Genomic DNA, 26971 nt, shown 5'->3' with positions numbered 1-26971 from the left:
TGTCTGCGCTTCCACTCCTGTAACAATAGGAGACAGCACGTCTAGGTTATATAGGTTATATCATGATCCGATTTTCCTAATGTCGCCAAGCACCAATGGTCTATTTTAGCACGAAAACAGCCAAATAATAAATGAAAAGGATTCCAAGAAGCATATAATCGTATTTTAAATTCAAGAAATATTGCCATTGAGAAAGAGACCGCAGAATTGTGATTGGTATATTGAAAATACATTGCGCACTGGATTTATATATTTAGTTTTATTGTAACAATACATTGAAATAAGAATAGCTAGGGCTGCATGTATTGGTTAGACTGAATGACGACCTCGAGTATTGCTGTTAGATTTGCAATATAACCAAAATCTGTCCTGGGGAGTTTGTTCTTCTGAATCTGAACTTGGCTCTCTTGGAATTAAAAAACAGCCACCCACACACATGACATGAAAGATCAGTATTGAGAAAGAATATCGACTTTTCTGAAGTCACGTTTGATTGATTTATAATCGTTTAAGATGTAAAAAAAATCGTCCAACGTTTCCCAGGTATTAAGAAGTTTAGGGGGGTGGCTGAAGACCCGCTACAAAGGGTCAAGAACCGCCCCTAACATAACAAACCTGCTAAAAAACAATAGACACCATCACAGAAATTCTATTGGTTTTATTGGGAATGTTATTGGTTCTAATGGAATATGGCCTAAAACACACTACAGTGTAGTGGTTTTAATGATAAAAGCTAATGGTTCCTATTGGTATTTTAATGGAAACCATTAGAGTTTTCTGTATTGGTTTTATTGTTTTTTTCAGCAGGGAAGTGCTTCATGTTTACTTAGTACACACATAAAAAAAGAGTTTTGTGAAGCTTTATAATAAAATTGATGTGGGATCAGATAAAAACCACAGTAAGTGCTGGTTTATGGGTTCACTTTGTGATCAACACCCCCTAGTGGTAGAAATTCGACACAGTAACAAATCCTCATTTGTGCAATCACGTGACTTGGTCAATGGGTTTGATACGCGCTCCAAAGCTTTGATTCTAAACAAAATTGAAGATTGAAGACGACACCACTGGACTTCAGAAGGTGAGACAGGAGAGATTGAGAGTGTTTAAAGCTTTATTTCACCTCATCAGATAGACATTAACATAACTCTCTTATCCAGCTGGAGAAAACACTGACCTATGAGAAGCTCATGGAGTGGACCAGGCATGACAAGATGAGTCTACTAGAAGTTCAGATATCTCTGCCTCAATTCAAGCTGGAAGAAACTTATGACATGAAAAATCTACTGGTGAAACCGGGAATGGTGGATGCTTTTATGATGGGGAAGGCACATTTTTCAGGCCTGTCACAGAATAATGATCTGGTGGTATCTAAGGTGATTCATAAATCCTTTGTTGAAGTCAATGAAGAAGGAACAGAAGCAGCAGCAGCTACTGGCATTACTTGGCAGCTAGATTGCTACATATCTCCACAGATCTTCAACACTGATCATCCCTTCCTGTTCTTCATCCGACACAATCCAAACCAACACCATACTGTTTTAAGGACGCTTCTGCTCTCCACGAGCTCCTCCTGCTGGTTGGATCTTCTGAAGAGTTTCATTTCTAAAGATTGTCATTTGGATTAATGCTGATAATTATATTGTTATGTAATCAAAGTGTTTAATTTAACCCTTAAGTGCTTCTGTTTTTCTTTTGTGAAAATTATGGATTAAATAATTTTGGAATAAAATAAAAAGACTTTGCTCAGCATTTTTAAACAAAAGCCGAAAGAAATGCAATAAGAACTTTGTACAGTATTTCCTGGAACCTGTACTTTTTAACTGGATTATAAACAAAATAGCAAATCTGTTTTAAAGGGAAATAATTTGTATACAAATTTTGAGTTTGCAGACGAATATTAATCTAATGTTTATGTAAGGAATAATTGACGACGGGCCATTGAATTATAAGAAAATAATGCACACCAAGGTGGTAATGCGGCACGACGCGAAGCGGAGTGTCGTTACACCGCAGGTGTGCATTATTTTCAAATAATTCAAAGGACCGGAGTCAATTATTCCGCTTATACCACGGTTACCACAAAAATTGCTCTGGTGCCTATTTTTAAGACATTTGAAAAGATAGGTGTGCGGTTTACAGAAAAATAATCAACACCCATAGAACATTTCTCAGCCAATCAGAATGCAGCATTCAACAGACCCGTGGTATAAGTATACATAAATTCACAAAATGTATACTAAAGTAGTGATGTGAGCCGTTGGCCACATACAGTAAAATGAATGGGTCTCTATGTGCCTTTGCTGGTTGAAATTATTTATTTCCTAAACTGTATTTCTTTTATGGCTGAATTCAACACACAAGATAACATCTAAATCAATATCTAAAAACAATTTAAATCAAATTTAAATAATAATTTATGTGAATTGTTCATAAAATTGGATATTTTACTTGCAAGCTAATGGTTAAGGAATTTAGTTGTAAACAGGTACAAAGTACTTCATATCTCCCAAAACACTGCATTAATGTATAGATGGGAGGTAAACAAAAAATGTATATATTATTTGTATCATTAAAAATGTATATATTTTTTGTAATTGCTCTTTCAATTTCTTGGTCATTTTGACCCCCACGGAACTCTAACGTATACCGGAAAATAAGGGCTTATGAGGGTTAAAGCATTTACATTATGAGACAAAAGGCACGGGACTTTGTTTTGGTATTGTACAGGGTTGTCATGCAGCGACATTCCTCTTTCATGACCCTGGACATTTTAGGGCGGGGCATCATTTTTTAAAACAAGACATCAGATGTGACCATGATGCATTTAACCCTGTAATGCTGATATCCTTTGTGCAAGTTTAGACATGACTTGCAGTCTTTATGTATGAAATCTGTAATGAAAAAGTTATATATCGTCTAATTTAAATTATACCACGGGTCTTTTGAATGCTGTATTCTGATTGGCTGAGAAATGTTCCATGGGTGTTGAATATTTTTCGATAACCGCACACCTGACCTGTCAAATGTCTTAAAAATAGGCACCAGAGCAATGTTTGTGGTAACCGTGGTATAAGCGGAATAATTGACTCCAGTCCATTAAATTATTTAAAAATAATGCACACCCGTGCATGTGGATCAATTATTCCTTACTAAATGTGTTTTCTATTTACAATTTAATACATTCATATTAATTACATTCATGAATGTATTCAAAATAAATGTTTGTGTTATTAGAATTGTTAAGTTTTTAATTCTCCCATCAATGTTGTGGTAGGTTCTGTGTCTCAACACACTTCTTAATCCTGAACCAGCAGTTCAACAGCATTGCAAAGCCAGGTTCAGTATGAATGCATCAGACACAAACCTTATGATGATTATATTTCAGTGTGATTATATTTGTGTATAATATTGAACACAGTGATCTTGTGTTCAGTATTATACAGTGGTGTGAAAAAGTGTTGGCCCTCTTCCTTATTTTTAATTTTTTGCATGTTTGTCAAACTTTAAAGGTGCAGTGTGTACATTTTAGCGGCATCTAGTGGCGAGTTGTGAATTGCAACCAACGGCTCAGTCCACTGCTCACCTCTTGCTTTTGAAACACAAAGAGAAGCTACGGTAGCCGCCACCGGACAAACATGTCATCGTTGGAGACAACTTAGTAAAAAAGTTTGTCTGTTAAGGGCTTCTGTAGAAACATGGCTGCAAAAAATGGGTGCTTCCATGTAAGGGGACCCTCTGGTTATGTAGATAAAACGTCTCATTCTAAGGCAATAAACACATAACTGTTTATTACGAAAGGTCTTAATACACCCCTGATAATTTAGTTTTGTATATTATTTTGCATTTCTGTCAAGAGATCCTTCTAAATATTACACTGCACCTTTAATGTTTCAGATCATGTAAATATTAGTCAAAGATACCACAATTAAACACAACATGCAGTTTTTAAATGAAGGTTTTTACTATGAAGGGAAAAAAAATCCAAATTGCCCTGAGTGAAAAAGTGCTTGCCCCCTAAACCTAATAACTGGTTGGGCCACCCTTAGCAGCAACAACTGCAATCAAGTGCATGCGATAACTTGCAATGAGTCTGTTCCAGCGCTGTGGTAGAATTTTGGCCCACAATTGAGTGTTTTTGAGCATGAACCTTTTTAAGGTCATGCTACGGGATTGAGGTCAGTACTTTGACAAGGCCACTCCAAAGTCTTCATTTTGTTTTTCTTCAGCCATTCAGAGGTGGACTTGCTGGTGTGTTTTGGATCATTGCCCTGCTGAAGAACCCAAGTTCGCTTCAGCTTGAGGTCACGAACAGATGGCCAGACATTGTCCTTCAGGATTTTTTTGTAGGAACAGAATTCATGGTTCCATTTATCACAGCAAGTCTTCCAGATCCTGAAGCAGCAAAACACCCCCAGACCATCACCCTACCACTACCATATTTTACTGTTGGTATGCTGTTCTTTTTCTGAAATGCGGTGTTACTTTTACACCAGATGGGACACACACCTTCCAAAAAGTTCAACTTTTGTCCCATCAGTCCAGTATTTTAATAATCATTTAGTGAATAATAATATTAATGAAAATGTAATAACCACCCCAAGATGCCAACCCTCTACACACCCTCTCCCCCTGGTTAATCTCACTGCAAGGAACTCAAAAGTTGGCACCCCTACATGAGGTGTTATAGGGCGAGGCATCGTTCTTAAAAACAATACCCACATTAAGTTACAACTTATTTAGCTGTGGCACACAGGAGAAGATCATTGTAGGTAAGACTTTTATTTCACAATCTCTTTGTTGTTGTTTTTCAAGAACCTATTAAATATTTGAAGAGTTTGGTTCCAACCACTAATTTTGGTAAAAACGTGTTTTCGATACCAAGAAAGTGACAAGATGAAAACCACTAAACTTTCACATAGCATCTTTATGTTATAATAACATCACTATTGATTTTCAAAGATTTATTAGAAAGACTGATCATTTTTTCGGCATTTGATGCTTTAAATCTATTGCATCAATATATAAATGTGCATTCATCTTTTCCATGTTATATTTATTTAGTTGACTATCAAAAGACTTACTTTGTCATATTAACAACACACGTCGTCACTAAACTTTTTTGACAGCGATCAGCTGTAAAATATTTTGGTCCTGCTCGATTTTCATTGACTTCGAGTATGTAATGATAGCTGTCATGGCTTCCTCTGCTGGTCTTCAGAGGTTTCATCTACATATCTGCCTCAGGACTTCATTACCCATCATCCTTTGCACCAGTCTGATCAGCACCACACCTGTTTCCTGTCTGCCAATTATCTGGACTATTTAAACCATGCTCACACTCACACTCATTGCAAAGTATTGTTAGTGTCTTCATACCAAGCGTTTATCCTGACATTCTGTTCTGTGTTTCTTTGTTTTTGACCCATGACCTTCTACCATATATCCCCTGGGGTCAATGTGTTAGCATGACAGAAGCTTGATGCTGTCATGTGAGAACAAGTAACAACCGGCATTTTTCCTTCGCCCGAGTGCCTCTCACGTTGCAATCAAAATTACTATTTTGTTTTTGTTCGTTTGTTAATCACAAAGTATAAAGTAGATGAGGAAAACTAGGATTCTGTATGTATTCAAAGCGCGCCATGCTTGGAATGGTGCGTTGTGATTGGTTAAGCGAATTTATTGCATTCTGCAGAGAAGGAGGACTGGCGTTTATCGCATTTTGGAAAAAAGGGAGGAAAGATGATAGAATTACACGATGGATATCGGATTTTAAGAAGTATTAAGAATTTACTTTTTAATACTGACCTGATACAATAGGCTACTGATTTGGCTGTAACCATTTTTTTATGGTGGTTATCGCGTTTTGAAACCAAGCTCTTCATATATTGATTTCTTTTAAAGTTATTGATTACTTTAGGCATAACAAGTGTAATACCACATTGGTAGTGTGTTATTAGTAAGCAATAAGGTACGAGAGGCTGTGCTGTATCGTGAATAAGTAACGGCTGAAGGGCGTTGTTTGGCACGACGCGAAGCACATGACTTTCCTAAATTCAAGCTGGAAGAAACTTACAACATGAAGAGTCTGCTGGTAAAACTGGGAATGCTGAATGCTTTTGACAAGGGGAAGGCAAATTTTTCAGGCATGTCCCCCCAAAATCTGGTGGTGTCTGAGGTGATTCATAAATCCTTTGTTGAAGTCAATGAAGAAGGAACAGAAGCAGCTGCAGCTACTGGTGCTGTCATGATGCTAAGATGCTACACGTTTCCAGAGATCTTCAAAGCTGATCATCCCTTCCTGTTCTTCATCCGACAGAATCCCACCAACACCATTTTGTTTTATGGACGCTTCTGCTCTCCATGAGCTCTTTCTGGTAAAAATTACATGATTGTCACCACTGTAAAAAATGAAACTTCAAAATGTTCTTCCAACAAATATAATAAAGATATTTTTGTTTAAGGGGGTGAAATTCAGTGGCGGCTGGTGCTAAAAAAATTTGGGGGGTGACTTTTATTGTAGTAATGCAGGACTATAAATAGCTTTTTATCAGATAATGAATATCATTACTGCTTAGCTAAAATGCTGAAAATGTTACTGTTCAAGTCAACTGTTAAAGCATGAAATAAATGGACTATGAATCAGTGAATTTGAGTATAATTTGGGTTTATTATCAGTAATGAACTAATCGTTCATTCACACACACACACACAGAGCGTTGATGAACAGTGTTGTAATAATCCTGTCATAGTCCATTATTATCCATCATTTTATTTTTTAATGATAATAATTCATTATTCAGTAATTCATTCACATGTTTATTTCTAATCATGAACTTACAAGACAAGCAAGTTTAAAAGTGTTTATTTATTTGTGAGGAAGAAAACAAATAAACAAGGATTGTGCATCACTTTGCATGTTTAACATGACATGAAGCACATTAATGAATGATCTCGCAGTGACAGACAGCTGAGGCGATAATACATCCAAACTTTTTGCTGAAGAGGCAAATATTAGATGAAATCACAAAATACTTACTGCAATTAAAATATCAACAAACATGTAAAAATCTAAATTGAATGAAACTCATCTGAAACCATCTTGTGTAAGGTAGATTAATGCACACTCTATTGTCATTTGATTTTCTGTCTTTACCCCGGCCCGGCATCAAGGGGGGGCTTGGGCGGGCTTAACCCGCCCTGTGATGGTCTCAAGCCCCCTATCCAGCCAAGTGGCTCTGCCCCGTCTATAAAGGTCCCGTTCTTTCAGTGTTTTTGTAGCTTTTATTGTGTTTACAGTGCGCAATATAACGTGTTCATGTTTCACGTGTAAAAAGCCACAGTATTTTTCACACAATTTAAAAGTGTCCAATACCTTTTACAGACTTAAAACAACCAGAATCATCAGAATCAATGTCTAAATAATAAGAAATGGGGATCAAATATACAAGATGCAAAATAGGATATTTAAATCACACATCAATTTTTCAAATCAGAAGAAAATCCTCCAAAATGTTCATCTTGTCAGAATTCATTATCCATTAAACATATTCTACTGATTGTATTACCTCTGCCCCTGTAAGAAACCTTTTATTTTTCTATTGATACTTTCAAAACCATTGTATCAAAATAATACAAACATGATGAAACGAATTTTAAACGTCTTACTTTATAGCCATAGAAGCTGGCATGGCATTTACAGTTGTGTTCAAAATTATTCAACCCCAACTGAAATTGATTGTTTTGGCCGGTTTGACATTGATTTTGATCATTCAGTCATCCTGCTTACAATTACATCAAAGAGGCATGTGAAGGTCAGACAAATATAACATAACATTTATAATGAAATAACCACAAATGTCTTTTCTGTGCTCACATCATTATCAGTTTTATTCAACCCCCAAGTGACATTCAATCTTAGTACTTAGTACAACATCCTTTTACAGTTAAAACAGCTTTTAAACGTGAAGCATAGCTTGACACAAGTGTCTTGCAGCGATCTACGGGTATCTGCGCCCATTCATTATGGGCAAAAGCCTCCAGTTCAGTCACATTCTTAGGCTTGCGCACTGCAACTGCTTTCTTTAAGTCCCACCAGAGGTTCTCAATCGGATTTAAGTCTGGTGACTGCGATGGCCACTTCAAAATGTTCCAGCCTTTTTTCTGCAACCATGCTCTAGTGGATTTGGAGGTATGCTTGGGATCCTTGTCCTGCTGAAAGGTCCAACGTCTCCCAAGCCTCAGGTTTGTGACGGACTGCAACACATTGTCATCCAATATCTCCTGGTACTGAAGAGAATTCATGGTACCTTGCACACGCTGAAGTTTCCCTGTACCTGCAGAAGCAAAACAGCCCCAAAGCATGATTGACCCCCCACCATGCTTCACAGTAGGCAAGGTGTTCTTTTCTTCATAGGCCTTGTTTTTCCTCCTCCAAACATAGCGTTGATCCATGGGCCCAAACAGTTCTAATTTTCCACAGAACACTATCCCAAAACTTCTGTGGTTTGTCCACATGACTTTTGGCATACTGCAGTCGACTCTTCTTATTCTTTGGAGACAGCAAGGGGGTGCGCCTGGGAGTTCTGGCATGGAGGCCTTCAGTACGCAGGGTGCGCCGTATTGTCTGAGCAGAAACTTCAGTACCCACATCTGACAACTCTTTTCTCAGTTCCTCAGCAGTCACACGGGGACTTTTTTCCACTCTACGCTTCAGATAGCGCACAGCGTTTCAACAGTGCCCTTTGCCTTGAATTTGCGAATGATGCTTCCTATGGTGTCTCTTGGTATGTTTAACATCTTTGCAATTTTCTTATAGCCATTGCCCTTCCTGTGAAGATTAATCACCTCTTCTCTTGTCTTCCTGGACCATTCTTTTGACTTCACCATGTTTGTAACCACACCAGTAAATGTTTAGAAGGAGTTGAGTATCACAGTCATTTTAAAGCTGCCTAATTGGTGCTTATTAGGCTTTATTGCTGTTCCCTGACATCCATAGGTGTTTTCAATACCTGATTGAAAACACTTCAATGAACCTCTGTTCTTCAGAGTGGTAGTTCTTTAAGGGGTTGAATAATTGTGTCAATGAAGAATTCACAAAAGAAACATTTACTACTATATTACAAAACCAATTGATGTCATTTTAGTTGCATATGGTTCTTTAAGAAGTCATTGTAGGATTTCATTCTGAATACAATTACAAATGTACACTAAATTCCCTAAAACCCTTAACAGCATTGGGGGGTTGAATAATTTTGAACACAACTGTAAAAGAGAAAGATAGAAAGAAAGAAAGAAAGAAAGAAAGAAAGAAAGAAAGAAAGAAAGAAAAAAGAAAGAAAGAAAGAAAGAAAGAAAGAAAGAAAGAAAGAAAGAAAAAGAAAAATGCTAATCAATGACGTTCCTCTTTTATAAGGCTGGGCATTTTAGGGCAAGGCATTGTTATACAAACAACCCTCATGACAAGCAAGTCATACAGCTGTAACAAACAGGAGGACTTCATCTTATTTTAGGTAATGTTTCTCTTTCATTTCTCTTGATCTTTTTCATGCAATGTTTACTGAATCCGTTTATAATTTTACATAATATAGTATATCAACACATTGTAATAGTTTTCTATAAATGTCTTAATAATTTCAGATCCTAATGTACCAATGTATAAAGATATAAAGATGTCAGCAGTAAAATTGCATTTGTTAACCATGCGTTTATAGAATATTTTAATCTTACTTCATGTTAACTTTAGCATTTACTAATACATTTATTAAATCAAACAATGTATCTGTTAGCAGTAGTTAATGTGCAATGAACCAACATGAACAATTGTTTGCATCCATAAAATGTTATCAATATGTCTGACTGAAAATCTGAAAAAGTAAAAGGAATTTTATTAAGTCATTAAGAAATGTCTCAAAAAGACTTTTGAATATGAAAGTACATTGACAATCAAAGTAAAAGTGAGGTGATTTGTCAACTTTGGTAGCCCATACTTGAAATGTGAACTTTAAAGGAACCTCAGTCGCAAACCTGCCAAACTCATGAGACTCAAACCGATGACCTTCAAGTCACAAACTTAACTTGGTGATTAAGCATTAGGCTAACTGCCCCAGACTGTGATTTTGTTTCACTTAACCCTGCAAATATTAATCTTATGACATTAAAGAAAAAGTTAAGGTTCTAAACAATTTTAGGGTCACCAATAAATAAAATCAAATTGGTAAACTACTAACCATGATGTCAATGTTTCATTGAAGCCCACAAAATACGCTTTGAGTGTCATTTTCCAGCAAGGTTTTCTTCATTCACAGTACAAAAAAAGAAAATGACAAAATAAAATTGATCTTGAGTTAAACTTGTATTCAGTTGAATGTTATGATAGTAACATTCAGTAACAAATAGTTGGGATTTTGCACAGTTTAAAGTATTAGACACGCAGAGCTTCTTGGTTCAACATGGATTGACAGGTATTGTTTTGCAGAGTGCTGAAGGAAAAAGCATAATGAATTCAAGTTTATTTTATTTTGCAATTGTTGTACAGTATACGGTTCATGTCATTTGTAATGAATCATTCTGTATCTGTATCTGTATCTGTATCTGTATCTGTATCTCTATCTCTCTTTCACTTTCACTTTGTTCAGGTTGTGAAAATGGAGTCTTTGTCAGCAGCAAACACACAATTTTCTCTCAATGTGTTTAAGAAGATCAGTGAGATAAACACTAGTGGAAATGTCTTCTACTCTCCTCTCAGCATCTCATCGGCTCTGGCTGTGGTGTCACTTGGTGCTAAAGGAAACACAAAAGATCAGATCTTACAGGTAATGTCACACACAGTTTATCTTTAATGGACAAAACTGTAACAGAATGAATAAGCGTGTCCTTATTTTTCTTTAAATGTGTTTGGTAGGGCCATACAGCCAGGGTTCTTGTGCTAACTGTAAATGTGGTCATTTATTTGAATATTAAATATTTACATTTGTCAAAAGTTTTTTTAATGACATGTTTTGCTGTTTATTTTTAATAAATTAGCTTTTTAGACTGCCCATACAGCAAAAAAAATCAAATATAATTTTAAATATATTTCAAAATATACAAAAAAAATGGCCAAAAATATATGTGCTAAATTGTATTTTGAAATATGTTTACAAAAATTAATTTTTCAACAATATATTTTTGGCCGTTTTTTGTATTTTTTGAAAAATATTGTAAAAATAAATATATTCTAAAGCATTTATAGTCATGTTGTATTGGAAGAAAAACTTTGTATGTTACAAACCCTGTAAACATAACAGTTCAAATTAAATATATTTTCAACTGCAAAAATACACTTATAATTGTATATTTTATACCCACTTATACATTTATACAAATTTTATAGTTTGGCCAATCCATGCATTTATTCCTTGTAATCTTCTTGGTAAGCTCACCCACAATAGTGTCAAACATTTAAATACATTGAAATACATTGTTACATACATATACAACTGTATATTTTCAAACAGTTATTAGGAATGGAATGCAGATGCAGAAGAGTTACATTTTACATTTAGTCATTTAGCAGAGCCTTTTGTCCAAAGCGACTTATAAGTGAGGTAAACAATATAAGCAATTATAGCAACATAAGTACAGCAATACATAAGTGCCCTGGAAATAGTCTCATCAAGTCCATCACAGTTTACATAGCCAAGGGTTGGTTAGTAATTTTTTTTTAAGAATGCACAGATAAAGAAAAAACAGAGAAAGATAGTAAGTCCTATTGTAAGACGTCACCCAATTGGCCCAACGTCGAAGTCCAATGGCGTGGTGAAGGTATCACGTGTTCTTTCCTTCCGTAGCGCTTCTAGAAGAATAATTCCATTTATTTAATTTATTTCTTTGACCTCTGTGGTTAAATTATAATCTGACTCCAATTTATAAGTAAGAATGTAGTGTATTATTCCAATTATCTGTTGATTATAATTTAGATATTGATTATTTACAAATTCCCATAGTCTTAGTTATTCGTTCATTAGGGACCCGGTATCGCACAGAGTATACGCCGGCCATTGCGTATATCTCACGGACACAAAATTGTCAGTATGATCTTAGTCAGAGGTTGCCGGGAAAACTAATATTTCTATGTCTGGCCGCTCCATGCTTGCTCCGATCATAAAAATAGTTACTTTAGTTTAGCTCTCATGCAACTTGCTAAGGCAGGTGATAGACATAAATCTGACAGTTTTAATGAATGTGCCCCATGCTTCATTCGAACATCAAAACCCCAGTGTGAACATATCCTGACAGAATAATCTTGCGGTAATACCAGACTCCTTCTAATATATAGTCATAATAATTTCTGAAAGAATTAGAATAAATCAATACAATTTCTGAAGAATTAAAATGAATCAATTTTAACAATTTATTATACCAGGCAGGTTCCAGCTTAAAGAATATAATATAATACAGAATATGATTCAATTCCAATTAAAATGATCAACAGTTGCAAAAGTTACAAAGTCATACCTGGCAATAGACACTCTGGTTACAGAGTACTTCTATCATGAATATAATACACATAAAATGGTGTAGGAAGATTCTTGTTAAAGGTTTCTTCCATGATGTTTGAATACACACAGAGGGAGCTCCTGGTTACAGGATGCCTCCATAAGGTTTGAATTCACACAATGTGTGGGAGCTTCTGAGTACAGAATGGCTCCCAGAACATTTTGCCAGGCCACCTTTTATACACAACTTGAGACAAAGACATAAAAACCCAGTTTGACCTGTACCAAGTGATACTAAAGTACACCTGGTCAAAATCCAGTTTGACCTGTGCCGAGTGATACTAAAGAGCACCTGGTCAAACTAGCCAGAAGAATCTGGCAAAACCCCACCTCTACAAGAAATGCATATTTTATCCTAAGTTCTAAAACCATGATCCATCTTATCTTAGACTTATAGAAATGAGACCTTTTTACTCATCGCACCATGACCTTTAAAATGAAGCCAAACATGAATATAAATTGCAATCTCAGAACAACATATATTCATAATATCATATATATTTCAGCAGATACCCAGTAATGTGAGCCTAAAGGCTAACAGTGCAAAAGCCTTTGTGATAAAGAGATTAGGAGCACAGAGTTTCATGTCTGTAACCAGTTCAACCTGAGGGTCAAATTTGGGTTAGCAACACCACCTGAGATTTAATGGTTTTATAGTGTCTCTTCATTAATAAACAAAGTTTATTATATACCAGCTGTACTACACTATATTAGGAAGTGAGGTAATGTCGGAAGAGATGGGTTTTTAGCCAATTCTTAAAGAAAGCTACAAAGTCAGCAGATTGTGTCGCGACCTGCAGATATTTCCACAGTGAAGGTAAGGGGGTGCTGACGCAGTTCTGGTTTTAAAGACCAGGAGCAGAGCTTTAAATTTGATGAGTGCTGCAATAGGAAGCCAGTGTAACTTGACAAAGAGAGGAGTGACGTGCACCCTCTTTGGCTTATTGAAGATCACTCTTGCCGCTGCGTTCTGAATCATCTGTAGGGGTGTGGTTGTGCAGGCTGGAAGTCCAGCCAGTGCCACATTGCATGGTATGACTTGAACCATAGAAGCGCTGTGTCAGAGACACCCATATCCATGAGGGTTGACAGGGGGATATGGTGATTGACCGTGTCAAAAGTAAGATCAGCACAGAAGATTTGGAGGCTACTCTTGCCTGCCTTAGGGCTTCATTGACTGAGTGGAGTGACTGCTTTTGAAACCAGACTGATTGCTATCCAGGAGGTTATTTTGTGTGAAGAAAGAAAAGAGCTGGTGAAACACCACACGTTCAAGAGTCTTGACAATGAAGGGAAGAAGAGAAACGGGTCTGCAGTTCTTTAGCATAGCAGGATTGAGTGTGGGTTTCTTTAGCAGCGTGATCATCTGAGCCTCTTTAAATGCTACAGGGAAAGTACAAGTGGAAAGAGTTGAATTGATAATGTGGATGAGAGCAGGGATAACTGACGGAGAGATGGCCTGAAGGAGATGGGTGGGTATGGGATCTAGTGGGCAGGTAGATGGTAAGAAGCATGGACATTAAAAACGCCTGCTTCAGATAGAAGAGAAAAGGAGGGAAGCAAGCATTTCTCAGAGGTTTGAGCACGTGCAAGCGGCGGTTCGGAGAAACAATTTAGATATTGCTGTTTAGATACCTCCCATCTATTCATCATTATTTGTTATTAACCCAATCATTGTGGTATCATCTGCAAACTTAAAAATGTGCACTGATTTACAATGTGAAACGCAGTCATTAGTGTATACAGAATACAAGAATGGTGACAATAAACATCCTTGTGGAGCCCCCACACTGATTGTCTTGGAACTTGAAAGTATTTTATTAATTTTAACTAACTGTGTTCTGTTTTGCAAAAAAAAATAAAAAGCAAGGGATTGCTGAATTCCCGATTGCTTTAGCTTATCAAAAAGTTTGGCTGGGATAATTGTGTTGAATGCATATTTATAATCACCAAAAAGGACTCTGACATAAGTATCGGGGGCTTCAAGATGTTGCAAGATTGAATGAATACACAGAGCCACAGCATCATCAACCGACATATTAGCCCTACAGGGGAATTGGTGGGAATCCAAAATTATTTTTCTTTTTAAATACCTAAGCCCAAATAGTTTAAAGATTTTCATGACAACTGAAGTTAGGCCATTGGTCTGTAATCATCTAAGCAACTAAAATCCAAAACAGGGAGAGCTAGCATTTGCACTAGCGATATCCTCTGGACTGATGGCAAAGTCCTCTGGTGTGACACTCGAGTCTGTCCCAAAATACGACTCCTGTGTGCCCATGTGGACTCAAGGGTCAAGGGTCCCTAAGGTCTGCACCACATGATGTGAGGAAGTCCAGAAGTCCTTAGTGTTCCATATGGGACAGGGCCATGGTGTCTAGCACATAGGGGATAAGAAACATATTAGACAGTGTAAATATGCTTTCCATTTGGATGAATGAAGTCAATTCAACAACTGGTTATTGTGTTTTTTTATGAATTCTCTCATTAATGTTGGTTTAGGTTCTGTGTCTTAACAAACTTCTGAAACCTGAGGCTGCAACTCCAGCACCTGAACCAGCGGTCCTGCCACAGACCCAGAAACCCAAAACATCTGGCTGTTGGAAATTTCAATGTAAACTCCCAGTGGTGCTCCATGCACAGGTACATGCTTTCCTCCAGGTTCATGGGACACAAACATGACCGCCATAACAATGTATGATTGTTTGCAGTAATGTGGGATTCATTTGTTGTGTCTTTCTCTTGTAGATTACTGTAGATTATTGTGTATCTGAGTGTTTTATATAATTCATATTGTTCCAAACAGAAATCTCCTGCTCAGCCAAGTCCTGGGCACAAAACTAAAGACACAATTCACTCCAGCTACAACAAACTCATGAGTCAGTTGAACAAACCAGGAGTGCCATATATGTTGAGTCTTGCCAATCGTCTGTATGGAGAGAAATCCTATCAGTTTATTGATGTAAGATGAGTTTATTCAGTCTCGTGTTAATAAAGATTCTCAGATCTAATGTGACTTTCACTTCATTTTATTTGCTGTGTTTTAGAAATTCATTAGTGACTCACAAAAATACTACCAAGCTGGACTGGAGTCTGTGGACTTCATAAAAAACTCAGAAGCTGCACGCGTCAACATCAACAACTGGGTGGAGAAAAAGACACAAGGTTAAAACCACTGTGAATTGTTTTACATTTTAAAGTTACCATACGCTCACAACATTAAAGTCTCTTTGATGCTTCTTTGCAGTGAGGCACTTAAAAGTTTGACTGCGCCCAAATACTCACACTTGCGGTATTTGCACTTGACCACTTGACTACTTGCATGATGTATTTTTGTTTTTTGCTTTACAAAAGTCTCAGAACATGATGCATGATGGGATATGCTTAGCCTTGAATACCGCTTCGAAGCGCTATTCAAGATGTGGGTTAAGGGCACTGAACTTACCTCCTGTCTCGTGCACATACTCTCGAGTGGCCAAGACCACAAATGTGGGTATTTGGACAAAGAGTTTGTCTTGATTTGTGCTATGTAGAGTTCCCAAGTTGGTTATTTGATATCTGTTTGTATCACAGGGAATATCAAGGATTTGCTGGCACAGGGAATCCTCAATAATATGACACGTTTGGTTTTGGTGAATGCCATCTACTTCAGAGGAGACTGGGAGAAAAAATTCCTTCCAAATGAGATTGAAGACGACACCACTGGACTTCAGCAGGTGAGACAGGAGAGATTGCGAGTGTTTAAAGCTTTATTTAACATCAACAGATAGACATTAACATAACTCTCTTATCCAGCTGGTGAAAACACTGACCTATGAGAAGCTCATGGAGTGGACCAAACCTGACAAGATGTATCCACAAGAAGTTCAGATATCTCTTCCTAAATTCAAGATGGAAGAAACTTATGACATGAAGAATCTGCTGGTGAAACTGGGAATGGTGGATGCTTTTGAGATGGGGAAGGCAGATTTTTCTGGCATGTCCTCCAAAAATGATCTGGTGGTGTCTGAGATGATTCATAAATCCTTTGTTGGAGTCAATGAAGAAGGAACAGAAGCAGCAGCGGCTACATTTTTTTAACTCCCTATGGTTCATGCTGGGCCCCACTTCCACAGATCTTCAAAGCTGATCATCCCTTCCTGTTCTTCATCCGACACAATCCCACCAACACCATTCTGTTTTATGGACGCTTCTGCTCTCCATGAGCTCCTTCTGGTAAAGATGATGTGATTGTCACGTATGGTACGGCTATCATTGCAGAGCCTTAGAGAAAAGGGGAGAAACAAGCCTTGCCCAACTGCACCTCAGTCACAACCTGCTAACTGTGAGACTTGAATTGAGTAAAGTTTTCATCTCACCACCGTCAATCACATCCTTCATATTACCAGCACTGATGCTGACTCATAAACACACATAACCATGTAATGTGTGCACTTATACTGTTAATTATTTTTATCTTTACAAATAAAATTACAAGCAAAAGCTTCTCTGTGCTGTTTGCTAGTGTTGTAATCAAGACCACCTTAACCGAGACCAAGTCATGACCAAGACCAAAACAGTCCAAGACCAAATCAAGACTAGTGCAAGTCACTGCATTAAAACACTTATGATAAAATGTGGAATATGCACATGATTAGGCACTTCTCGTGTGTGTGTGTGTGTGTGTTTGTGTGTGTGTGTGTGTGTGTGTGTGTGTGTGTGTGTGTGTGTGTGTGTGTGTGTGTGTGTGTGTGTGTGTGTGTGTGTGTGTGTGTGTGTGTGTGTGTGTCATGAGAGAAGATGATAAAATAATAATAAATAATAAATAAAAATAATAATAAATTGGCACCGTAAAATCACTAAATTATAATAATTAATAATCATTTAATAGTTAATTATAAAAAAATAATTTTGTGATATGCCATCAGTTGTGGTCTTGACCGGCCTTGAAATAAAATTCTGAGTCATCTTTGTCTGAGACCAAGACGAGACAGAGCAAAAATGTGGTTGATTCCGAGACGAGACCAAGACCTTTTAAAAGTGGTCTCAAGACCGGTCTCGAAACCAAGACCAATCTCAAGCACTACAACACCACTGTTTGCTGCTTTGAGTTGAGTTTGAGTTTATTTATTTAAGAAATGGGACAATCCACATTCATAAACAATTTGTGTGTTTGTTTGTTTGTGTGCATGCGTGCTTCTGGTATTGTCTTTAAATGTCCCTCATCAAAAAAAATCTTCTGCTTGTTTTTAATTTGTGAAAAGCAATTGTTTGACCCTATACTGCTGCTGGTAAAGTGTAAGTGAATATTGTAGTCATTGATGTTTAAGGTGGTAAAGCATGATGAAATATGCTAAACATCTTGGACAATGACGTTCCTCTTTCATGATTCTGGCCGTTTTAGGGCGCGGCATCGCTATACAAACAACCCTCATGACAAACAAGTCATACAGCTTTTAGTATAACACACAGGAGGACTTCATAGTTTCTAGGTAATGTATACATTTCTCTTTATGTTGTTCATGCAATGTTTACTGTATATTACATAATATGATGTATCAATTAAAATAGTGATAGAGACAATCGTTTGTGCTAATTTAAGATCCTTATGTTATGTCCTTATATATCCTTACATTAATGCAAATATTTTTGTTATGATGTTTAACGAAAAGTTAAGGTTCAGGGACACCAATAAATAAAAGCAAATTGGTGGAACTGCTAACCATGTCAATGTTTCATTGAACTTACTGATGAGTAATGAATCATTCATTTATCTTTTTCAATCTCTGTTTCATTTTCACTTTTGTTCAGGTTGTGAAAATGGAGTCTTTGTCTGCAGCAAACACACAATTCTCTCTCAATGTTTTTGAGAAGATCAGTGAGATAAACACTAGTGGAAATGTCTTCTACTCTCCTCTCAGTATCTCCTCGGCTCTGGCCATGGTGTCACTTGGTGCTGAAGGAAACACAAAAGATCAGATCTTACAGGTGATGACACAGTTTATCTTTAATGGACAGACTTGTTTAGTTAATGGGGATGTGTGTTATTTTGTGTTTAGGAATAACAGAAGATCCAGATATCTCTTTATTAACTGTGATTGGGGCGGCAGGGTTAATGTAGACTCATTTATTTAAATATTTAATATTTAATATTTAATCAAGGGTCTCCAACCTTTTTGTGAGCAAGGGCTACCACAATGGATAAAACAATATGGAGGGCTTCTTTATTGATATAGACTTTTTTATTTTGATTTTACTTATGTTTATCATTGTTTAAAATGTCAACATACATATAAGAAGCCAAGCGAATATGAATAAATATAAAAATTATGGATATTAATAGAATGTGATTTGGCAGGCAACTCACAAACTCGCAGACAAGGTGCCGCCGGACACCAGAGACCACTGGTTTAAAATCAATACGACTTGTTTTGCAGTTTAGTGTTTGAAAAAATAATCTTTTTGGACTGGAGAGGACGTTTTCTGAAAGTTATAGTATCTTTTTTATAGTATAATAAACTTTTTTTAATGTAAACCCAGACAAGTTGAATTTACTTAAAATAAATGGGGCAAAGTTGTTGTCCTAAAATAATTTTAAAAAGTAAACTAAAACAAGAGTACATTTAACTTAACATTTCTAGTAATTCTAACTTAATTCAGCAAGTTCAATAAATTTAATTTTAAGTCAATTTAATTTATTAAATTATCAATTGCTTTGTCTAACATCTCCATTCAATTAACCGAGTTTAAAGATTTTTTTATTCATTTATAATTATATTACTTTTAGTGTTATAAATTATTGTAACACAAAACTCATGACTTACTATAAATTAATCATTGAAAAAAATAATTATTCACAAACACACACAAAACTGTGTTTTTGACATGAATTGTCAGTATACTGTAGAGAAATACAATAAAATGTGCTGAACAGGGATCATGTAAGTCAGGGCTAGTCAACTAGTCAATCATCTTTATCCGGCCCGCCAGTCACCTTTGGCCGTTTCTCAATCGGAAGGCTGCAGCCTCCGGAGGTCGCATATGCAGACTGCATACATCATCAAGTTTAAGTTAACTGAGCGTTACATTCACAAATCATAAGCATATTACAACAATTTACGATTAACTAATAATAATAGTCAACTTTATTATTGTTTTTTTTTTTTATTTATTTATTAATCACTTGACAGTAATAAAAATATTACATCAATGTATTCAAATATAAATTGTATGAAAATGAACAAAAATAACACAAAATTAAATAATTTAAAATTAAAATAAAGACATTGTTGCTAGGGGGGGAAACAAAATATTATATAAAAATATGAAAATAATTACATGCCTTAAGAATCTGAGAGGCTTTCTGGTTTTTTGAGGGTAATATTAGATCAACATAGTGTACAATTTCTTCTTTAAATACTTTAAAGCATGGTTTTCGCCCAGAAAATTTACATTTATGTATATGGAATTTTGCCATTAAGATGATAAAATTAATCATGTATGTGTGAATTTGTTTGTCCTTCTGATTTACAAATAGACCTAATAATACATTTTTCCAAAGTAAAGCAAAATTTTTGTCAATATTTTTAACAATGAAATCAAGTATATGTTGCCAGAAAACTGCAACTACATTACAATACCAAAACAAATGAATGGCTGTCTCTTTAGAAGAATCGCAAAAGCTACAATTGACATCTATATTCCTCTTATATCTGACAAGAAAACATTTGACAGGGTATATTCTATGGATAAGTTTAAAGGTCACCTCTTTAATCTTGTTTGTGACAAAGAAACGATTAGGCAAAAGCCAAACTTTTTTCCAATTAACATCATTCACAAAACGATTCCAGTAAGAAATTACCTTTGGTTGTGTAACCATATCCTTTTGGAACAGTGCTCTGATTGGTTTATTATTATTGCGATAATGAGAAGAGAAGCATATTTCACCAACAAAAGTGTGTATAGGTGTAAAAGGAGGAAGATGATTATAGTCCAGTCTTCTCTGTTGTTTAAATAGCATGCAAACTCCATCAGAGATTGCACCAAAAACTTTAGCAAATTCTCCAGGTGGTATAGGTATGTTATAATGTCTCAACTTTATTATTGTTAAACTTCTGAAATAAGACCTAATGACGTATGCAGCCTGGAAATGCGACCTCCGGAGGCTGCAGCCTTATTGAGAAACGACCATAGTCTGATTTAAATTCAGCGTGGTTACTTTTACCTTTCCACTGTACAAGACAACACAGAAAGGGGCTGTGTGGGGTGCCAACCATCTGCGGGTGCGTTATCTGACCCAATTCGAGCTTTGGATGCATTAAAGAAAAATAAACTTATGCGACTACACCGCATGTGACGCGGCGACCGGAAGTGATGTATTTCAGTGTGTTCCAATCAAAACTGTGTGCAAAGTTAAAATTATTAATTATTTTTTTGTTTTACTTTATCAGTAACACTTGAATACTTTAATTACTGGTAAGTAAATTATTAACTATACATATATTCGTAGATTAAAGGTTCTCTCCCATGACAGAATTACGATTAAACTACATTTTCATGCCACTAGGGGGCGAACTCCCGTCAGTTATATCTGTATGTAATGTACAATGGAAAGGCTGTTTATCTATAAAATATTAAAAAAGAAAACATGTAGTGCAATTTTAGTCATTAGGAAAAGACTGGCTATATGTTGTGAATACTTGACATGTAACAATTAATGAAAGTTAAACAGTTATAAACAAAATATGTTTAGGAGTGTTGATCTTTTACACTTTTACTATTAACATTGGCTCTTACATGTTAAAGTGCAATTGTTTTAAATATTAATAAAGAAAATATGAGTTTTCAGTAATTAAAAGGCTTTTAAATTGAATTTTTTTTGAAAATGCATGTTTTTAATATGTTTTTTTTTTTTTCAAATATGCTACAACAAAAGTAACAAAAACGAAGACAACACACACATATATGGTAAAAGTAAAACATATATAAAAAGTAAAAATAGGGGTAAAAGTTTGGCCCGCATCATATTTACAAAATATGACCCCCGAAGAAAAGTAGTTGAAGACCCCTGATGTAAGTAAACACTGATCTGAATGGTGACTTCACAAGATTATCATTTACAAAAAAAAAACATTAATAATATAAGAGCTTAAACTTCTAAGATAATTTTAAAAACAAATATTTAAGTAAAGATTTTATTCTGTGATAAAGCTTAAATAATCAAAATATTCATGCACAAAGGATTATGGGTATTCCTGATAATATTATGTTCATTTTAATTGAATATTTTAGTTTAATAGTTCATTTAATTTTTAACCCTATAAAATCTAAGATTTATTTTTTAAGTATATGTGCAAAACACAAAATATTAAGTGATGTTTACTTCATTGTTCAAGTAAAGACAATATCTGGGTTAACAGTGTATTTGAAAAATAAAGGAAAATGTCTTAATATGAGCCATTTAAACAATACAACAGCTCATACATCAATGTTAACATTATTTTTATTTAATAAAAACACTTTCATATTAGGCTATATTGTAAAAATCTAGATCTTTGTTTCCCTAATCCAGTACCTTTATTTTGAAGTCATGTTTTGTGAGTCCATGTTTGTAGTCTTTGTAGTTTTGTTTCTGATTGGTTCTTGTTTGATTGTGCGGCTTGTTCAACTTCATACTGCGCCGCAAGAACCTTTAGCCGGATGACGTCGAAGTACCGCGAGAGCGAGACGAAATTAGAGGTGTGTTCGACATCGGCTGTGGCTGGATGTAACCGATCGGCGAGATTAGCCGCGTGCAGGTGGGGAGGAGCTGAAAACGGAGACGTGAAGTCGGACGCGCTGTGGTTCCCGTAGTTTGCGGCATTTACGTCAGGCATGGCTGATCACGTGCCGTTTGCTTGGTTTATCGCAATAAACATGATTTGTAAGATGTAAACTACATAAAAAGTGAATTATACTGTTTTGAATGTCCGTGTATGAGCATGAGTGGAACTGAAGATGCTTACATCATCTGTTTTTACAATAATAAAGTTCAAAATAAGCATAAATTATTTAAATACCAATGAAGTGGGGTCTACGTTTTTTCATTTCTATTTCCATTTTATTTTGATGAAGATGACACAATATAACATCGCGACTACATGAAAAGAGCTTTAAATGTTATAAAAATACAGATTTGTGAGCATTCGTGGAACTGAGGGCGTGAAAATAAGCACGAAACACATGTGATTGTTGTCATGTGGTGAGTCCGACCGGTCGTGGGGCAGCTGTGTCGTCATTGCAGACCGTGCGGCTCCTCTTCGGGGGGTGCGCTGGCTGGCTCGGGCGGCTGGTCTCGAGCCGCTCTCGCGGTACTTAAAAACCATATGACACAGTCACGTGCCTGCAGCGCCAGCTGAAGTCGGACAAAAATACTAACCGTAATGCACTGCTTCAAGTCAGCCGCCGATCGGTCTGCGCAGCGCCGCATGAAGTCGAACACACCTTAGACTTCGTATGATTTCTCTAATTGTTCTCGCGGTACTTTGACGTCATCCGGCTGTCCGTTCTTGCGGCGCCGCATAAAGTCGAACAAGCCTAATGTTTTCCCTCCAGTATATTTGGCTTCGTGTTTCAGTTGTCGTTGGTCAGTTGTTCTGTGTCCTTGAATGCAGTGTTTTATTAAATAAACTTAAAACAAGACCAGGTAAAACAGAAACAAAATCCTCAGGCTGGGAATAGAGGGTATGCATTGACGTCACTTTTCCACGTGACCACGCGAGCACTCGCACGGTTGAGTGGCAAAACGTGCAACAAAATGGTTTTTTTATAGGGGCTGCTGCGAAAATGCCAGTAAAACTGACTGTTATCAGCTTAAATAAAATTTTGTTAGACTTGATAGCAGAGGTGGACAATACTTAGTTACATTAGTTACATTTTCCAAGCATCTGTGCTTTATTAGGATGTTTGTCTTGGGAAAAAATTTACTTCACTACATTTAAATTTATTTACATTTTACGTTTGTAAAAGTACACCATTTTAATTTAATGAGGTACATGTATGAGGTAAATGTAATAGAGTAAAAATTATGATAATATGCTTTGGAATGTATGTTTTCCAAAGAAAAACACGGATAAAATACAAATACTTTTAAGTATAAAGTAAAACCTCTGTTTGATAGTGACCCTAGCAACTTATTAACCCACCTTTGGTCTGTGTGGACGTTGGCATGAACGATCAATTTACTTCTCCTTTCAGTGTTTTTTTTTTGGCAGCTCTGTAAAACGATAGCTCCAAATTCGTGTTAATCTGTTAGTACAGTCTATCGCACAAAAGCTGTTTCTCATTTTGATGCGTTTTCCCCGTGTTTTCGCTGATTTCACACTAAATGCTGCCGCTCTGTCTTTTGCCACTCAGTGGGCGTAACCGCAGTCATTTTTACGTCACTTGCATATCGAGGCTCTGTCTAAATCAGGACTTTATTTTAATACTGTGGTGCTCACAAGCTGTCAAATGTGGCTTTGCTGCACTGTGCCAGAAATGAACCGCTATTGGTTATTTAACAAAATGTGTAGGGTCTACTCGATCCACACGCACTTCCTGTTTTAGTTGAAATCACTAAATCAAATAATTCTGCTTCGTATGTATCTTAAATGTATTGTATTATAGGCTATGCATTGAGATGAGTATCGCATCGGACTCAGTTATGGAGATGCACATCCCTGTTGACCACATCAATCCCCTTGAAATTTACAATTCATCATCTGGTTATTAGAATGTTAAAGTTGTGTTTTTTATGAATTCTCTCATTAATGTTGGTTTAGGTTCTGTGCCTTAACAAACTTCTGAAACCTGAGGCTGCAACTCCAGCACCTGAAGCAGCGGTCCTGCCACAGAACCAGCAACCCAAAACATCTGGCTGTTGTGAAGTTAAACATGAACCGCTAGTGATGCCCGAAGATCAGAAACCCCAGGTACCTGCTTTCCTCCAGATTCATGAGAAATAAACATCATGATGTTACAATTAACATCTCAGTGTTTTATATAGTTTATATTGTTGCAAACAGAAATCTCCTGCTCACTCAACACCTGGGTACAAAACTGAAGACCAAATTCATTCCAGCTACAACAAACTCATGAGTGAGTTGAACAAACCAGGAGTCCCATATATGTTGAGTCTTGCCAATCGTCTGTATGGAGAGAAATCCTATCAGTTTATTGATGTAAGATGAGTTTATTCAGTCTCTCACTCGTGTTAATAAAGATTCTCAGATCTAATGTGACTTTCACTTCATTTCATTTGTTGTGTTATAGAAATTCATTAGTGACTCACAAAAATACTACCAGGCTGGACTGGAGTCTGTGGACTTCATAAAAAACTCTGAAGCTGCACGCGTCAACATCAACAACTGGGTGGAGGAAAACACACAAGGGAAAGTTTTTACTGTGCGCTTTCAAAATTAAAGATTCTTTGATGGTTCCTTGCTGTATAGTACATCAGTGTTTGTCTTCATTTGTGCTAAAGAGTTTCTAAATATCTTATTTGTATCTCAGGGAAGATCAAAGACTTGCTGAAACATGGGGTCCTCAATAATTTGACACGCTTGGTTTTGGTGAACGCCATCTACTTCAAAGGAAACTGGGAGAAAAAATTCAAAAAGGAAGCCACTGTTGATCAACGATTTAAATTGAACAAGGTGAGATTCAATGATCTTCTTGTGTATGAACTAGTATTTTGACATAAAGGGTTACTGATCATGTTCTCATTGATGTTTGACAGAATAAAACTAAAAAAGTGAAGATGATGAAACAGAAGTCAGAGTTTCCTATGACCTTCGTCCCAGAGGTGAACAGTCAGATCCTGGAGCTGCCGTATGTCGGGAAGAGTCTGAGTATGTTGATCATCCTTCCAGATGAGATTGAAGACGACACCACTGGACTTCAGAAGCTGAGACAGGAGAGATTGAGAGTGTTTAAAGCTTTATTTCACATCAACAGATAGACATTAACATAACTCTCTTATCCAGCTGGAGAAAACACTGACCTATGAGAAGCTCATGGAGTGGACCAAACCTGACAACATGTGTCTACTAGAAGTTGAGATATCTTTTCCTAAATTCAAGCTGGAAGAAACTTATGACATGAAGAATCTACTGGTGAAACTGGGAATGGTGGATGCTTTTGACATACAGAAGGCTAATTTTTCAGCTATGTCCCCCAAAAATGATCTGGTGGTGTCTGAGGTGATCCATAAATCTTTTGTTGAAGTCAATGAAGAAGGAACAGAAGCAGCAGCGGCTACTGGAGTTGTTGTAATGACCAAATTATGTTCTCGGTTTGCAAAGATCTTCAATGCTGATCATCCCTTCCTGTTCTTCATCCGACACAATCCCACCAACACCATTCTGTTTTATGGACGCTTCTGCTCTCCATGAGCTCATTTGAATGATTGTACAATGAAAAGTTTAAATGCAATCAAATCTGGAATTAAATTGTATGTATGCATTCATAATTCTTGAATCAAATGAATATCTTTAGACACTCAAAAAAGAAAAACATTTATTTCTAGTTCATCGAACCATAATCTTTAAAATATTTTATTTTAAACATCTACTTGAAGTAAATACATTTATTTTAAGGTTGATTCAAGAAACAGTTCCCCACATTTAGCAGCAGGGGGCGTCAGAGCGCATTTTAAAGATGCACGTATAGAACAAAATGTACAGAACACAAAGTTCTCCTTATACAGAACCATGCTGTCACAGAATTAGTCTTTGTCTGCGTATATCTATGTCCTTAAAACCAATGTCCTAAACCATGCACTTGCAACAAACCCTATACAGAAGTACACATAAATATATATTGTATATGCATAAATGTTTAAAGGTTTGACTTGTGAAATATGTCATCCTCTCTATACCAGTTTAAAACTGTCTGCATGTGTTATGTAACTCATTCTGTCTCTATGTAAGTGATAATCTGATATGCATCCCGCTGTGATAAGGCCGGATGCCCTGCAGAGACATGCATGTATTTATACAGTTGATAGCCTATATGTATATATACACATATGCTGTTTGCAGGACAGGGTGTTTCTATGCAGATCTTACAAAACAATATGACCCTAAAAGAATTTAAACACTGACCTTTCCTGATATCTGCTTTAACTCATCTCACTTAAATTTATTATGCTTACAGCATTTATGTCACAATAATATTTAACAAATAAAAGATAAAATGTGAAATAATTAAAAATAAAACTCATTATGATTTCTGTCCTGTCAACACTGTTACTAAAAAGATGTCTGAAGTGAGTTTGTTGTTAAAGCAAGAGTTATAGTTCATGACATCAGCAGCATATAGAGTGCATGCTTGGTTATGGAGTCCTATTGCAAGTTTGACCTTTAACCTCATTCACCCCTCCAAAAAATGTTGAAATTCATTGCTGTGTCCATTTCATTTTTACCACAGTAATACC

General features: G+C 36.3%; 1 protein-coding gene and 1 pseudogene across 1 annotated transcript; both read left to right on the top strand.

Moving 5' to 3' along the window:
• Positions 1-3932: 3932 nt before the first annotated feature.
• On the top strand, positions 3933-16974 carry LOC129449215 (leukocyte elastase inhibitor-like; annotated as a pseudogene).
• An 883-nt stretch (positions 16975-17857) lies between these two features.
• On the top strand, positions 17858-26737 carry LOC129448824 (leukocyte elastase inhibitor-like). Its single transcript, XM_073872608.1, has 8 exons — positions 17858-18008; positions 18328-18504; positions 24318-24467; positions 24561-24716; positions 24808-24930; positions 25053-25190; positions 25274-25444; positions 25524-26737. Exons 2-8 carry the CDS (start codon positions 18337-18339, stop codon positions 25926-25928), a joined length of 1311 nt encoding a protein of 436 aa, XP_073728709.1. The 5' UTR covers positions 17858-18008; positions 18328-18336; the 3' UTR covers positions 25929-26737.
• Positions 26738-26971: the final 234 nt, after the last annotated feature.

This window comes from Misgurnus anguillicaudatus, chromosome 10, assembly GCF_027580225.2.
Source record: "Misgurnus anguillicaudatus chromosome 10, ASM2758022v2, whole genome shotgun sequence".
Lineage (NCBI taxonomy): Eukaryota > Metazoa > Chordata > Actinopteri > Cypriniformes > Cobitidae > Misgurnus > Misgurnus anguillicaudatus.
The sequence above is the reverse complement of the archived record's forward strand: the minus strand, read 5'-3'. Positions and strand labels throughout refer to the sequence as shown.

Coding starts and splice junctions, on each gene's coding strand:
- LOC129448824 (XM_073872608.1), top strand. CDS start 18,337: ATGGAGTCTTTGTCTGCAGCAAACACACAATTCTCTCTCAATGTTTTT. Junction 18,505..24,317: donor CAAAAGATCAGATCTTACAG/GTGATGACACAG, acceptor ATGTTGGTTTAG/GTTCTGTGCCTTAACAAACT. Junction 25,445..25,523: donor CCACTGGACTTCAGAAGCTG/AGACAGGAGAGA, acceptor CTTATCCAGCTG/GAGAAAACACTGACCTATGA.